The 15,625-nt window shown below is 47.7% G+C and overlaps 1 protein-coding gene across 3 annotated transcripts in view; it reads right to left on the reverse strand.

Annotated features, from left to right (window-relative positions):
* Positions 1-15,625, reverse strand: part of LOC310694158 (unconventional myosin-Ie-like) — a 52,958-nt gene that overhangs the window by 15,788 nt on the left and 21,545 nt on the right. For all 3 annotated transcript variants that reach the window (XM_083477006.1, XM_083477007.1, XM_083477008.1), the window contains exons 6-17: positions 14,729-14,818; positions 13,180-13,311; positions 11,992-12,126; positions 8,342-8,474; positions 7,363-7,559; positions 5,525-5,605; positions 5,006-5,092; positions 3,754-3,840; positions 2,701-2,868; positions 1,783-1,868; positions 1,375-1,456; positions 919-1,025 (exon numbers count right to left, since the gene is read on the reverse strand). In XM_083477006.1, coding sequence (XP_083333132.1) covers positions 919-1,025; positions 1,375-1,456; positions 1,783-1,868; positions 2,701-2,868; positions 3,754-3,840; positions 5,006-5,092; positions 5,525-5,605; positions 7,363-7,559; positions 8,342-8,474; positions 11,992-12,126; positions 13,180-13,311; positions 14,729-14,818 — 1,385 coding nt within the window. The remainder of the gene's footprint in view (positions 1-918; positions 1,026-1,374; positions 1,457-1,782; positions 1,869-2,700; positions 2,869-3,753; positions 3,841-5,005; positions 5,093-5,524; positions 5,606-7,362; positions 7,560-8,341; positions 8,475-11,991; positions 12,127-13,179; positions 13,312-14,728; positions 14,819-15,625) is intronic.

Below are 15,625 nucleotides of genomic sequence, written 5' to 3' on the forward strand. Positions count from 1 at the left end.
TCCATTCCGTGAAATTTTCGCAAGGCGAATCCGGCCTCATCCCCTCCCAACCAAGGGAGCAACGAGTGTGTGTTGTGTGGGGAGCAAAGGGAGCTTTCTGGCTCCCAGGAAACACCCACTGGCACCACGTTTGTGACTCCTGCCATGTTGAAATGGGTTCATTCGACTCATTTTAACCCCAGTTAGAAGTTTGCAGGGGATTTGAAACAGAATACCAGGGCACCTTCTCAATATGCCTGAAGGAGCGTCTCCATCCCTATTGTTCTGCCCAGACATTGAGGTCCAGCGCCGAGGGCCTTCTAGCAGTTCCCTCACTGCGAGAAGCGAAGTTACAGGGAACCAGGCAGAGGGCCTTCTCGGTGGTGGCGCCCGTCCTGTGCAACACCCTCCCAGCACATGTCAAGGAAATAAATAACTATCTGACTTTTAGAAGACATCTGAAGGCAGCCCTGTTTAGGGAAGTTTTTAATGTTTGATGTTTTATCACTTTATTATTATTAATAATAATAAATAATAAGCAGCCAAGAGTGGCTAGGGAAACCCAGCCAGATGGGCGGGGTAGAAATAATAAATTATTATTACTTATTAGTGTAGGGGGGATTAAGTATCCCTTTTATCACACCACTGTCCTTGTTATTATGGCAGTTTAAGCAGAGAACTGGGAACTGGAGCAGCTCTCCAGATGTTGGTGAACACAAGTCCCATCATCACCCCTGAACTGCCTGGAATCCAAGACTCCTCAAATTTAATTAAATCCCCTTTAAAATCCATCCTTGCCTGCAGCTACACTGGTTATTCTTCATGTGTTATTTTGGAGGGGTCGTACAGTCTCCCCTCATTCCCCCCTTCATCTCTAGAACCGGAACTGATTTGAAGACCCCCACCCCATAGGCCCCATGTGCCCCACAGCTGCCCCACCTGCTCTCCTCCCAGTCGCGGGGCCTCTTGGTCTCGTTCGGCTTGATGCACCTGATGTACTGCGGCGTGCATTTCATCAACGTGCCGACCAGGTCGTTGGCTTGTCTCTTTAATTTTTTCCCAGGAGGGGAGGAGGTGAAAAGAAAAGAAAATATTTTGTTCTGTTTAATTCCTTTTTTTTTTTTTTTTTGAGTCACAGCACAAAAGGAAAAGGGATGGGGAGGAGGGAGGAAAAAATAAGCAAGCTCGCAAATGATTTTCTCAGGGACAGGTCCTAAAGACAGAGGAAGTGGAGCCAATGCTTGCTTGCTTCCTTTCTGTTCCCTTTCCTGCTGCAGTTTGACGTAGCAGCAGCTACCCAACTGCATTTCTTAAAGCAGAGAATCCTAGCCCTTATGGATATACAAAGACACACACACTTTCCTTGTCTCCACATACGCTGCCAAGCCACACTACCTTGATCTTGCTGCCAGCTGTGGTGGGACGCCCTTTCTTCTCTGCGTTGAGGTTTTCAGGAAAGAGATCTCGGATGAATGGGCTTTGGACAACAAGAAAAAAAACCATTAAGGACCATCCTTTTCCTTGTAGGAAACGGCTCACACGGCCCCAAAGAAAGGTCTTCGCTTTTGTACCACTTTCGATCATCGTCTGCTGACATCGCTTACATCTTCCCATTTTACAGACGGGGAAGACTGAGGATCGCCCAGGAGACATTTAACTCAGCTGGGATTCAAACCTGCAGCTTCCAGGTGTGAAACACCATCCGAAAGGGACATGCTAGCAGGGCGGAGATGAGTTTCAGGAAGGAATTTTTATTTTATTTTATTTTATTTATTGCCTTTCTCCCCACCCTGCCCAACTCACATCTCACTGCTCTGCATCAGCTCAATGAGGTCCGTAAAGAGCACATCGCGGTTCCGTTCGCAGAAGCCGTTCACGTCATACGATACCTGCGGCACCCGGGAAGAAAGCGGCTCAGGTTGCTGGACTTTGCAGTTACAGGCAGATTACTGGTGGGGGGGGGGGTTTCCCTGCCCGCCCTCCAAAATGCTGAACTGGATGGACCAAGGATCTGACTCAGGAGGCGGCAGCTTCCCATCCTCCTGATTTATTCAGAACCATGAGGACCAGGATCTTGCTTTACTTTTAGCAGAAGGGCAGACAAAACTCAGTGGTTAGTGCAGCTGCTTGTCATGCAGGCGCTCCTTCAGGTCTACTGGACCAAGGCCCTTTAGGGCTTTCAAGGTCAGCACCAACACTTTGAATTGTGCTCGGAAACGTACTGGGAGCCAATGTAGGTCTTTCAAGACCGGTGTTATGTGGTCCCGGCGGCCGCTCCCAGTCTAGCTGCCACAATGTGGATTAGTTGTAGTTTCCGGGTCACCTTCAAAGGTAGCCCCACATGGAGCGCATTGCAGTAGTCCAAGCGGGAGATAACCAGAGCATGCACCACTCTGGCCAGACAGTCCGCGGGCAGGTAGGGTCTCATCCTGCGTACCAGGTGGAGCTGGTAGACAGCTGCCCTGGATACAGAATTGACCTGCGCCTCCATGGACAGCTGTGAGTCCAAAATGACTCCCAGGCTGCGCACCTGGTCCTTCAGGGGCACAGTTACCCCATTCAGGAGCAGGGAGTCCTCCACACCTGCCCCCCTCCTGTCCCCCAAAAACAGTACTTCTGTCTTGTCAGGATTCAACCTCACTTCAAAAAAGATGCACAGCTCCGTGGATGAGGGAGAAGGGGAGACCCAGCCATTGATTCCCCTCCTTGGGGGGCACTGACCTTCCCGGCATAATGGTGGATGACGAAGCCCTGGTTCCAACTGTTGAAGTGAGGGTGGGTTCCCAGGGCTGTCTGGAGCTTCTGCAAGAGGGTGTGATCAGCCCCCTCGCCCTTAGCGTGCATCGTGGCGCAGACGTCGTCCAGGATGCTCATCAGCCCCGGAGGATTCTGGGAGTGGGCGCAGCAATGGGGGGGGGGGTGGAAAGAGGAGGGAAAGAGAAAATAAATAAATAAGAGTAGGCTAGGAGCTGAATTAATTGGGGAATTCACAATCAAATTAATGGCAACCATTGGGATAGAGTTCTATGAGGATTACCAAAGGAGTGGGTCAGACTGTGCCTTGGCCAAAGGCCTGGCAGAACAGCTCCGTCTTGCAGGCCCTGCGGAAAGATGTCAAGTTCCGCAGGGCCCTAGTCTCTTGGGACAGAGCGTTCCACCAAGTTGGGGCCAGTACTGAAAAGGCCCTGGCTCTGGTTGAGGCCAGCCTAACCTCCCTGTGGCCCGGGACCTCCCAGACGTTTTTGTTTGAAGACCGTAAGGTCCTCCGTGGGGCATATCGGGAGAGGTGGTCTCGTATGTACAAGGGTCCTGGGCCGTATAGGGCTTTAAAGGTTAAAACCAGCACCTTGAACCTGACCCTGTACTCCACCGGGAGCCAGTGCAGCTGGTATAGCACCGGGTGAATGTGATCCCATGGCAGGGACCCCGTAAGGCGTCTTGCTGCGGCATTCTGCACCCGCTGGAGTTTCTGGGTCAGTCTCAAGGGCAGCCCCACGTAGAGCGAGTTACAATAATCCAGTCTGGAGGTAACCGTAGCGTGGATCACAGTGGACATGACCAGGGTGAGAGAGGTAAGGAGCCAACTGCTTAGCTTGGCAGAGATGAAAAAATGCCGCCTTTGTTATAGCTGCAATCTGCGCCTCCATGGAAAGGGAGGTGTCGAAGATTACACCCAAACTCTTAACGGATGGTGCTGGCACTAATTGTGTCCCCGCAAGAGATGGGAGTTGCCCCTCCCAATCCCAATATCGTCCCGATATTTTTCCCACTCACCACTTTGTTCTCGATTAGGTCGCACACGACCTTGTTGTTGAAGTAGTCGATGGCGTTCCAGCGGATGCCCTCCTGGACGTATTCCTCCTGTGGGCCGGAACAGGGGGATTGTGGGAGGGGAGAAGAGGAACAGGGAAAGGGATAGAACAAATGAGCAGCTGGACAACGGGCTACACTTGCACAAAAGACACACACACTCTCTCTCTCTCTCTTTCCATCAGCACTAAACTGCTCCTGGGACCATGTGCGAATGACATCACGGACACTGGCCAATAGGCACTATCTAAAGGAGGGATGGCCCTCCAGATACTGCCGAACTACAACTCCCATCATCCCCACACTGGCTGGAACTGATGGGAGGTGGAGGCTGACAACATCTGTCAATGATCGCCGTAATGTGGACATTCCTTGTAGGGCATATAACAGTCATCTGGAAATGAGCCGCTATGCAACATCATCATCATCATCATCATCACAATTTATTATTTATACCCCGCCCATCTGGCTGGGTTTCCCCAGCCACTTTGGGCGGCTTCCAACAAAACGCTAAAATACAAGAACCTATTAAACATTAAAAGCTTCCCTAAACAGGGCTACCTTCAGATGTCTTCTAAAAGTTTGGTAGTTATTTTTCTCTTTGACATCTGGTGGGAGGGCGTTCCACAGGCCGGGGGCCACCACCGAGAAGGCCCTCTGCCTGGTTCCCCGTAAACTCACTTTTCACAGTGAGGGAACCGCCAGAAGGCCCTCGGCGCTGGACCTCAGTGTCTGGGCAAAATGATGGAGGTGGAAATGCTCCTTCAGGTATACAGGACCGAGGCTGTTAAGGGCTTTCAAGGTCAGCACCAACACTTTGAATTGTACTCGGAAACGTACTGGGAGCCAATGTAGGTCTTTCAAAAATGGTGTTATGTGGTCTCTGTGGCCGCTCCCAGTCACCAGTCTAGCTGCCGCATTCTGGATTAGTTGTAGTTTCCGGGTCACCTTCAAAGGTAGCCCCACGTAGAGCGAATTGCAGTAGTCCAAGTGGGAGATAACCAGAGCATGCGTCACTCTGGCGAGACAGTCTGTGGGCAGGGAGGGTCTCATCCTGCGTACCATTGAAAAACGAGCCACAGGACCCACTCAAAAGAACCACAATCTATTTAAGGGGGTGTGATCCAATCAATTAAGGAGATCTCTTGTCCGTTTCGTTTCCTACACCAAATGATAACCAAGTGGCTCGGAAAACACAACCGCCGCTCTCTCTCACCTGTTCGGCCTTCAGTGTCAGCTCAATGAAAATCTGCTGCAGCTTCTCATTCACAAAGTTGATGCAAAACTGTTCAAATCCGTTTTTCTGCAGCGAGGAAGAAAGAAGGGGCTGTCAGGAAGAACTCAAGAGTCGCAGGAGGGGAAGTCGGAGATTTGGGTTGCGGCGGGGGGACAGACATGTTGGGCATCACTGCCCTGACCTCAGCTTCTCAACCCTCCACCAACGAGACTCAGTTGGAACAATCCCTGGGTCTCTGCGCCTGCCTCCAGCTTGTAGAAAAAATGTGCATCAATATGCATATATATTATTTAGTTATTATAGTTGCTGGTTCCTTTCCTGGGGGGAAATGGGCAGCCAGGAAGGCAGAACAGTTTCTCAAGCAGAAACCACTGAAATTAATGCTGGGTGCACAGCATTCTAATGTATTTTTAATCTTTCTTGGAAGCCGCCCCGAGTGGGGAGGAGGGCTGTGCCCCACATTTCAGGGGAATCTGCTACTTCCTTTGTTTATATTACCTGGAAGATCTCAAAGCCGTAGATATCGAGAACCCCAATGCTGTACTCCAGACGGTCTTTCTGTATGGCCTTGTTGACAGCCTGAGAGCAAATAAGAGCAGGGGACAGAAGGGAAGAGGGAGGAGGAGGGCAGATCTCATGAAATAAGCCAAGTTTTCACAATCAAATCTAAATAACCAGGATTTAGCATGCAGGGCTCCTCTGCCTGCAGCTTTTTGTGCTGCAGAGAGTTGTGTTTTGCACAAACATGGTTTTGTTTTCAGGCATCACCTACGATCCAACCATTCAGGAGTTGGAAAATGGGGATCTTCTCTTTTTTGAAAAAATAATAATAATATTGCAAGTGGCTGGATATTGCAGCCAGAGGTAAAGTTTGATGGTGCTGATGGTGTGTTTGTGTAAAAGGCTACATCACACTCAGTGCGGTGCAGTGGTTAAGAGTGCCAGGCTAGGGTCTGGGAGACCAGGACGACATTTTGCACCCGGCACCAAGCTGTACTGGTCTGAACTTTTAGCCAAATGAGGCAGCACAGTTTGTGGCAACACCTCACCTGGCAGGTAAGAGGCGTCCATTTTTTTGAATGAATAATGATAATAATTTTAAAAATCCCTGCATGTAGAAATCTCACGTGTCAGGATGAATCCTTCTAATGCCTTGCCATGTTTGTTTTCTACTTGCAGGGAGGACTTGAAAAAGGAAGCGTTCGAAAACAGAAGCAGTAGACTAAGAACATAAGACGAGTCGGCTGGATCAGGCCCAAAGCGGGGCCTATCCAGCCCTGCTTTTGCTCTCGCAGTGGCTAACCAGATGCCTCCAAAGGGAAAATTGTAAGCAGGGCCAGAGAGCCAAAGCGGATTCTCAGCACCTGGTATTATTAGGAGGAATCCTGCCTCCGTCAATGGAGCAAAATACAGCCATTGCGGCTAGTGGTCCCCGGCAGCCTTAGCCGCCGTGAATCGTGTCCAATCTTCTTTTAAAGCCACACAAGATGGTTTTAAAAGATGCAGACACTCACGTGTTGGTTGTTTTTTTAATTTGCATTTTAATTATTTGTTAACATTCTTATATTACACCAGTAAACGTTGTCATATTACATTACAGGGCTTACTATAATATAATTTCCAACATGTATACAAAAATTATATACAATTTTTATATATCGAGAAAGAAAATGAAACAAAAAAGAAGAAGAGAAAAAACAACACCCCCCCAAATCATATATATACCAACACACTAGACTTCCTGTCTTTCCCGTTGTATATCCCTTTTTTTACAAATGAATGTACTCTTATTATTATATATTTCTTTACATATTATCAAATACATTCCTATATCAATACAGTCATACCTCAGGTTGAAGTAGCTTCGGGATAAGTATTTTCGGATTGTGCGCTGCGGCAACCCGGAAGTAACGGAGCGCAATACTTCCAGGTTTCGCCGCTTGCGCAGACGGTCAAAATGGTGTCACGCGCATGCGCGGAAGCCGCAAATCGCGACCTGTGCATGCGCGGACGCGGGTTGCGTTCGCTTCTGGATGCGAACGGGGCTCCGGAACAGATCCCGTTCACATCCAGAGGTACCACTGTATGTGCTCTTAGTCTTATTTCTCAACTCGGTCTCACTCCAACGTCAATCAAACGCTAGCATAGATAGCGAACCTTTCCTGTATTTTTTGAACATATGTTTTACCGCGTGTTTGGACAGAAGTCAAATCGCTGCAGGCTGGAGGCCCAGGTGGCAAATACGGTCACCCAATTGGGTCTTTGGAACAGGACCTTCTCAAAATATCCACCCAGCCACCCCACTGCCCTGTTGGGTGCCCAGCCCAGAAACTCACGTCCACCAGGAAGTCGAAGAGGCGGGCATAGAGGGCCTTGGAGAGGGCGTCCCGCGTGAAGCTGGCCTGCTCCACGTTCAGCGTCACGTCAATCACCTCCTGCTGCCCGCCCCACTTGCTGTCCATCTTCCGGCTGGTCAGTTTCTCCTTGAGGCGTTGCTGGTCAATGGCCAAGAGGTACGATGGGAAAGCCAGGACTGAGGGAGAGAGGGGACTTGGCTGCCACGGTTGTTTTCATTTCATTTTTAAAAAAATGCTTTTTATTAAGTTTTCGTTTCAAATACACCAACACCTTTGTTGATAATAATCAGCTAAATAGATTGAGGATCTATACAACTGTGTAACATGCAGAAAACAGCATTCTTAGAGAAACCAAAGACTGGAACTGAGGGAAGTCGGGGTGGGGTGGGGGTGGGGGGTTGTGTGGGAGGGGGGAGGGAGGAAAAATGGGGTGGGGACAAGGATGATATGTTTTTGGATAATATGTCTTGTTATAATTTTGATTTTTTTTTTAAAAAAAGGATCCCACAGCTAATTCTCCCCTGGTCTCCTCACTGGCCCAAATAGGACTCATTTAGCCAGCTAGCCTTGGGAATTATCTAATGTTTATTGGATGGATTTCCCCCCTAAATTGATTTTTGAATTCTGAATTTATTGTTATTCACGTTTTATATGGTATTTTACGCTGTTTTTGTAGCATCAATTAAGTGTTTTAAATTTGTTGAGTCCGGTTTTCTGAACCGGGAAGGGCAGGGTATAAATAAAAAGTTATTATTATTATTATTATTAACTCTGCTGTGTAAAAAGTTGTTAGGAGTGTGAGAAAGGCGTCTGCCGGGACTTTCTAGGCATCGAATTAGGTGCCACCACAAATCTCTGGCTCTGGCGCCCCCTACTGTTGGACTCCCTGTCTTCTACCCTACCAGTCCCAAGGGGAACCAGCCGCCGCTGAAACCCCTCAGCCAGCCCCGCAACTCACAGTCCTCGCTCTCCACCATGGCGTAATTGCCCGACTCCCGGAAAGTGATGTTGCCCAGGTGCAGGATCCCGGCCACGATCTGGAGCACCAAGGCTTGCTCTTCCCCCGAGAGGCCCACCACATCCATGGCTGTCTGAAGACGGGAGGGAGAGAAAGGGATGTCATTGCAGTGGGGTTGGGCTAGATGGCATTTGGGTTCCCCTTCCGACTCTGCAATTCTGTGAAAAGGAGTCCGTACCAAAGGGGAACCTCTAAAGAAGAAAAACGGGGACCAGGCGACTTGTCAAAATTCTGGGCTATGGGTCTCTGGTCATGAGGCAATTCCCTTTCCTTCATGGGATACACATGCAACTTTTTCTCCCCCTCTAGGAAAAAATATTCTCTTGGTTGTATTTTCATTAATTTTACTGGCTTGTGCTTTGAAAAATTGCGCTCTGCATTTCCTTCAAGGAGCTCAGTGTAAGCAGTGCCAGATTTATGTATAAGCTAAACAAGCTATAGCCTAGGGCCCCGCTCTCTTGGGGCCCCCAAAAAATTTAAAGGGGAAAAAACCCCTGGATGTACATTTCCAAAATGAAAGATAAAAAACAAATAAAATAAAACCTACACACAGCAACAGCGTTTTGTGTTGTGTAGGCTCCTGTGATGTAAGTCATGGGCCCTGCTTGCTCCCTAAAATATCACTGGTTTGCTCCTTTCTATATATAGACGAAGAGTCGGACATGACTAAACGACTAAACAACAACAACAATATATAGGGTGCCTACATTCTGCATGGACTGGTTGCAGGGCAAATGGCTTGAGATACCTATGAGGTCCATAAATTACCACATAGCATATGTTCAACACAAAAAAACAGCGACAATTTGTCGTTGGCTAAGGACAGCTGGACATATGAAGGGTCCCATTACCTTCAGCAGCTTAGGACCTCATCAAACCTAAATCTGGCCCTGACTATATGTGGTTCTTCTCCCCACCAGTCTCCATTTTATCTTCACAACAATTCCGCGAGGTTGGTTAGGCTGGAAGAATGCAACTGACTCAATGAATGGAAGAGGTCCTAAATTTCTCAGCTTTCCGGTAACTCCACCAGGTAACTCCTTTGGGCTCAATTATTAGGAGAGAGTGAGGAAGATGTCTTTCAACCCGGAAAGTGGGTAACCCCCTGAAGACACGCTGGTTGGGGGGGGGGTCTAGGCAGTGGCGTAGCAAGGTAAGGTGGTACCCGGTGCAGAAAATTTCTTGTCACCGCCCCCTACACACATTGAAATCTAGTTGGACTCCCAAGAGACTGCGATCTTTGTTCTTGTTGTTGTTTAGTCGTGTCCGACTCTTCGTGACCCCATGAACCATTGCATGCCAGGCACTCCTGTCTTCCACTGGCTCCCGCAGTTTGGTCAAACTCATGCTGGTAGCTTCAAGAACACTGTCCCACCATATTGTCCTCTGTTGTCCCCTTCTCCTTGTGCCCTCCATCTTTCCCAACGTCAGGGTCTTTTCCAGGGAGTCTTCTCTTCTCATGAGGTGGCCAAAGTCTTGGAGCCTCAGCTTCACGATCTGTCCTTCCAGTGAGCACTCAGGGCTGATTTCCTTCAGAATGGAGAGGTTGGATCTTCTTGCAGTCCATGGGACTCTCAAGTCTCCTCCAGCACCAGAATTCAAAAGCACCCATTCTTCGGCGATCAGCCTTCTTTATGGTCCAGCTCTCACTTCCACACATCACTACTGGGAAAACCATAGCTTGAACTATACGATCAACTCACAGTATAAAAAGACCGGCTGTGATCTATTCATTGTCATTGCCAGGAGGAAGGATGGACCGAAGTTGTTGAGCTGCATTACTTCTCCAAACAATTTAACGCCTGTGTTGCAAATTCTGAATTGGATCTCAGTTGTTCCATTTGATTCTTTATATTCTGTCCGTTCCTGCACTGTACCTTTAAACTCAACCTCCCTGCTATGAGCTGCACCTCGGCTCAGCTTTTAATCTCTTTGCTCACATCTGGTCAGAAGCAGTGACTACATAACTTTTTGACCACTGCTCCACAGCAATTGTTGTTTATACTTTTCCATTCACCATAAAGATCATAGAATCATAGAATCCTAGAGTTGGAAGAGACCACAAGGGCCATTGAGTCCAACCCCCTGCCAAGCAGGAAACACCATCAGAGCACTCCTGACATATGGTTGTCAAGCCTCTGCTTAAAGACCTCCAAAGTAGGAGACTCCACCACACTCCTGGGCAGCAAATTCCACTGTCGAAGATGGGGTATGTACCTTTGGTTTTATTTCACGTTATTTTGATATTATAGTTTATGCTTATAGTTCATAATATTTTGAGTTTCTTGTAGCTACCGTACACATGCAGGTCATTGTTTTAATATTCCTTTATAGTTTATGAAGCATTTCTGTATCCTTCTGCTGTGCTGAAGAAGAATTCCACGAAACAGTGGGTATATCCTGAATCACTGTTCACTACGTCTGTTTGTGAACTACTTCGGCAGTGTTGGACGCCATAAAATAAGGTTTACAGCCTGTTTTCACCAGATAAGAATCTGATACATTGCTTCTTTCAGAGACTTGCATAGTCTTCAAAGACTTTCAGAGACTTATAAGACTTATGTTTATTTGGTTTTATGATTCCAAGAGAATCCATTAAGAGTGCATATTTTGTGATCCTCAGAAATTCCTAAGTTTTCTGTTTATGTGATTTCATATCTTTCATATTATATAAAGAGTGTATATTGATATCGTATCATTGTATTTGGTCATCGTGTTGCCTTGGATATTACAGTGGTACCTCGGGTTACATATGCTTCAGGTTACAGACTCCGCTAACCCAGAAATAGTACCTCGAGTTAAGAACTTTGCTTCAGGATGAAAACAGAAATCGTGCGGCAGCAGCGGGAGGCCCCATTAGCTAAAGTGGTGCTTCAGGTTAAGAACAGTTTCAGGTTAAGAACGGACCTCCGGAACAAATTAAGTACTTAACCCGAGGTACCACTGTACTGCATTACTTCTTCAGCAGCCCAGGATCGCGTGGCTGTCAAAATGAAGTGGCAAAAAGTGGCAAAACTAACCCCCCCTCCACCGACGGCTCGCAGTAGGCAGGAGTCGTGGGCGGGCAGCACGCTGAATGTCACCCCTCTCAGAGAGGACACCTGGGGCGGTCCGCCCCCACCCTGCTCCGCCCCTGAAATTCTTGTCCTCTAAGTAGACTGACCACAGTTTCTTGAGCGCTCAGCGCCTGGATTCTAGCTGAGTGACCTCAGAAAACACACAGGTCATCAAACACAGAAAGTATAGAACTGGCGCCATGATACTCATTCCATGTTGCAAGAAATTGATTGTTTAGTGTGCCAGCATCCACACTATGGAACTCCTTGCCTCTTGAAATCAGGCCTTCAGTGAACTCTTTTCGGCACCAGCTAGAAACCATTTTGTTCAGGCAACTCTCTCCAGACCCATGTTGACATGTCTCTTAATCTGGTTTGGAACAGCTTTAAATAATCTTTCGAATGTTTTAAATAGTTGTTTTTAACGGATAATATTTTCTGTTTTGAAGGGCTCCCCCCCACCCCACTTTACGAACAAGAGGTCTATAAATTTTATGAAATGAGGGTGATGATTTTAAAGCCTTGGTTTCATACCAACGTCTCCTGAAACTCCTGGTGGTCGTTGACGTCTTCCACTTTGTAAGCTGCCGACTGGTTGAGGTAGTAGTAATAATCTGGAGTGGTGATACCCAAATTTTCCCGCTGCTCTGTGCTGGCTCCTTCCAGCAGCTGCAGTGAGAGGGGAAGGGAAAGGGAAGAGGTAATTAATAAACAAAATGAGACTGTTTCTATGCAAAACGTGTTAAGAGCTTAAGAAACCTCTCTGCAAACCCTTTATAACGACCTTACAACGGAGAACAGCACAAATGTCTTAAGAGTTCAAAAAATGATACATAATTAAATGAAAAGGATGCTTAAAATAATGTTCGTTTTAAAAAAAACCACAGAAGCTTTTCTCTTGGGAATTATAGGGACAGAACCACTGTATAGAAGCTTATTCGTGTATGCTACTACAGTGACAAAAATGTTACTTGCCCAAAAATGGAAAGAGGAAGAAGTCCTGGCAAACGAAGAATGGATACAAAAACTTATGGAATATGCAGAAATGGCGAAACTTACCAGAAGAATAAGAGATCAAGATAACAAACTTTTCACAAAAGAATGGGAATGGTTTATTGTATATTTACAGATAAATTGTAAACCGATAACAAAACTGGCAGGATTCTTGTAATAACCTGCGGTTTCATAAGAGTATATATTTAAAGTAGATGAATAAATGAACAAATCAAGTTAATTTGGATATGCAGAAGATATTGAAAATAAACTTAAGGAACTGCAGAAAGAGGGGGAAGGAAGTCAAGTTTCGAAATGTCAAAACGATTGCAATCCAGTGAAACGTATAAATCTGAAAAGTATAAATAAAAATAAAATTGAAAAAGAGTTCAAAAAACTCTGCAAACCTCCAGTGACATTCTAAGGTGGAACAGTGGCATTGTCCCCCCTTTCCAGCATAACTTTTCCATTTTCTTGCGAGGAATCCTATTCAGAATATGGGAATTTCCCTTAAAAAAGGGGAAACGTTGACAGCTATGTTTTCCAGGAAAAACCGCTTGAGGCCACGAAGCAGAGTGGGCAAGGGGGGTGGCTCTGGGATGACATTGAGGCCACCAAGTGCCACCCCTGATGTTTGGGGATACCAGTTTTAGCTCCAAAGGACACGGAAACACACACATGTACCCCTCTGGCCTCTTCCCGTAAGATAATTCGGGCCTGATGCATCACCTGATAGTAGATATGGAAGCTCCTTTCTCCTGGGTTCTGGCTGACGACACGAGACTTCTCCAGCAGGAAGTTGGAGATCTTTCCTCCATCGGGCTCCCCGCCCCGGCTGAACTGGATCTCAAAATACTTGCCCTGGGGGGCAAACAGGAAGGGGACGCCGTTAGAATTATGCTTCCTGACTGCCCCCAATCACTTTTGCACTGGCAAACAAAATAAATCCTGCCGAGGGGTCACCAACCATTTTTTAGACCTCTGGCTGGATCTGAGTGAAGGTCTGTCTCACCCAGGACCTTGTTTCATGGGAAACAGGGAATTAAGAAGCTCTCCTTCATCACTACTGTCTGTGACATTCAGGGGTATAGTGCTCTTGGACATGGAGGTTCTTTTAAAAGCTATTATATTGAATAAGCTTCTCATCATCCTCAAACTGAGCACAGAGGGGTATTTCAGCATGTGCTGTGTGGGCACCCACCCACCCAATTGCTTCTCTTCCACCCCCCCCCGACTTAGCACCCACCCACCCACAGAGGGATGGCACACTCCTGTCCTTTGCTACTCCAAAAGATCTGGGTCAAAGAATTCGCCTTGGAAAGACCATAGAGGGGAGAGAGAACGCGGGACAGAGTGCCCCTTCCCCCCCACTTCCTCCTTCCATTCCGTGAAATTTTCGCAAGACGAATCCTGCCCCATCCCCTCCCAACCAAGGGAGCAATGAGTGTGTGTTGTGTGGGGAGCAAAGGGAGCTTTGTGGCTCCCAGGAAACACCCACTGGCACCACGTTGGTGACTCCTGCCATGTTGAAATGGGTTCATTCGACTCATTTTAACCCCAGTTAGAAGTTTGCAGGGAATTTGAAACAGAATACCAGGGCACCTTCTCAATATGCCTGAAGGAGTGTCTCCACCCCCATCGTTCTGCCCAGACACTGAGGTCCAGCTCCGAGGGCCTTCTGGCGGTTCCCTCATTCCAAGAAGCCAAGTTACAGGGAACCAGGCAGAGGGCCTTCTCGGTGGTGGCACCTGCCCTGTGGAACACCCTCCCAGCAGATAAAACGGTTCATTTATCCAGTCTGTATAACGTTTATTGCACATGTAACTTGTTAAGATACAGTTGTTCATTTATCCACTCCATGTTAACAGTATCTCCAGGCTTTGTCTTGCACATGGCACCTTAGTATGTTTGTTGCTTGAATGGTTACAAGTCTATTCTAGTTATTATTCTAGAAATTTGGTTTTATACTTATAAGCCAGTTTGTGGTGGTGGTGTTTTGTTGCATTATTATTACTGTCACCACATTTGATACTTCGTGTTTATATGTCACAGAAATAAGACAGGGCTGTAAGCCACAATTCCTTCTCATCTTACTGGGGGCCTAAAAATTCAGCTTCCACAGAATGCCCATTTGTGTTTTGCGTTTCCGCTTTTGAAACGACACTGCTGAGTTTCTAGGCCTCATGGAGTCGGTGTCAGCGGCCAGGAAAGCCAAACCTCCCAGTGAGAGCCCACATGTCGCAAACAGATCTCCCGCCTCGGCTTCACAGACACTTACAAATCGGCTCGAGTTGTTGTTCCGAACCGTCTTGGCGTTCCCGAATGCCTCCAGGAGAGGGTTGGATTTCAGGATGATTTCCTTCACGTGCTGAGGTGGAAATGGGGTTGGGGGGTGACGTTAAATCTGGTACAGCTCCTCTGCTTACAATTGCCTGAGGCACGCAAGAGCCCCTCTCAATTAACATCACAGAACCATAGACTTGGAAGGGACCCTAAGAGGCATCTAATCCAACCCACTGAAATGCAGGAATCTCAACTAAAACATCGATGTCAGGAGTGCGTGCAGGAGCCGGGCCCTGGGACCAGTAGGGCTTCGCAGGACTGGGGCCTTCCTAAGTTTGTTCTGAAGAGGCAAGGCACGGCCGCACAGGTGAGGCTGGCTAGTAACTCGCTGCACCTGGTGGCAAGAGCTGGGAAGGGATATAAGGTCAGCATTTCCCTTCGGCTCTTGGCCACAGCAACTCATTTCCTGCCTTGCTGAGTTTGGCTTCTTGCTTCCTGATCCTTGGACCTCGGCTTCCTGACTCCCTGCTTCTCGACCCTTGGACCCTGGACTTCGTGACTCCTTGCTCCTTGGCTTCGTGACTCCCTGCTTCTCGACCCTCAGACCCTGGACTTCGTGCCTCCCTGCTTCTTGATCCTTGGACCCCTGACTTTGTGACTCCTTGCTTCCTGACCCTCGGACCCTGGACTTTGTGACTCCTTGCTTCCTGACCCTCGGACCCCTGGCTTCTGGACTCTCGTTGCTGCTCCAACCCCGCCATCTTGCCCCCGGTCCTGACAGATGGCCACCCAACCTTTGCTTAAAGATCTCCAATATAGGAGAGTCCACCACCTTCCGAGGGAATCTGTCCCCTTACCCTCTGAAAGTCCTTCCCAAGGTTTAATCTGATTC

The sequence above is a fragment of the Podarcis liolepis genome, assembly GCF_965112155.1.
Source record: "Podarcis liolepis genome assembly, chromosome: 15".
Taxonomy (NCBI): domain Eukaryota; kingdom Metazoa; phylum Chordata; class Lepidosauria; order Squamata; family Lacertidae; genus Podarcis; species Podarcis liolepis.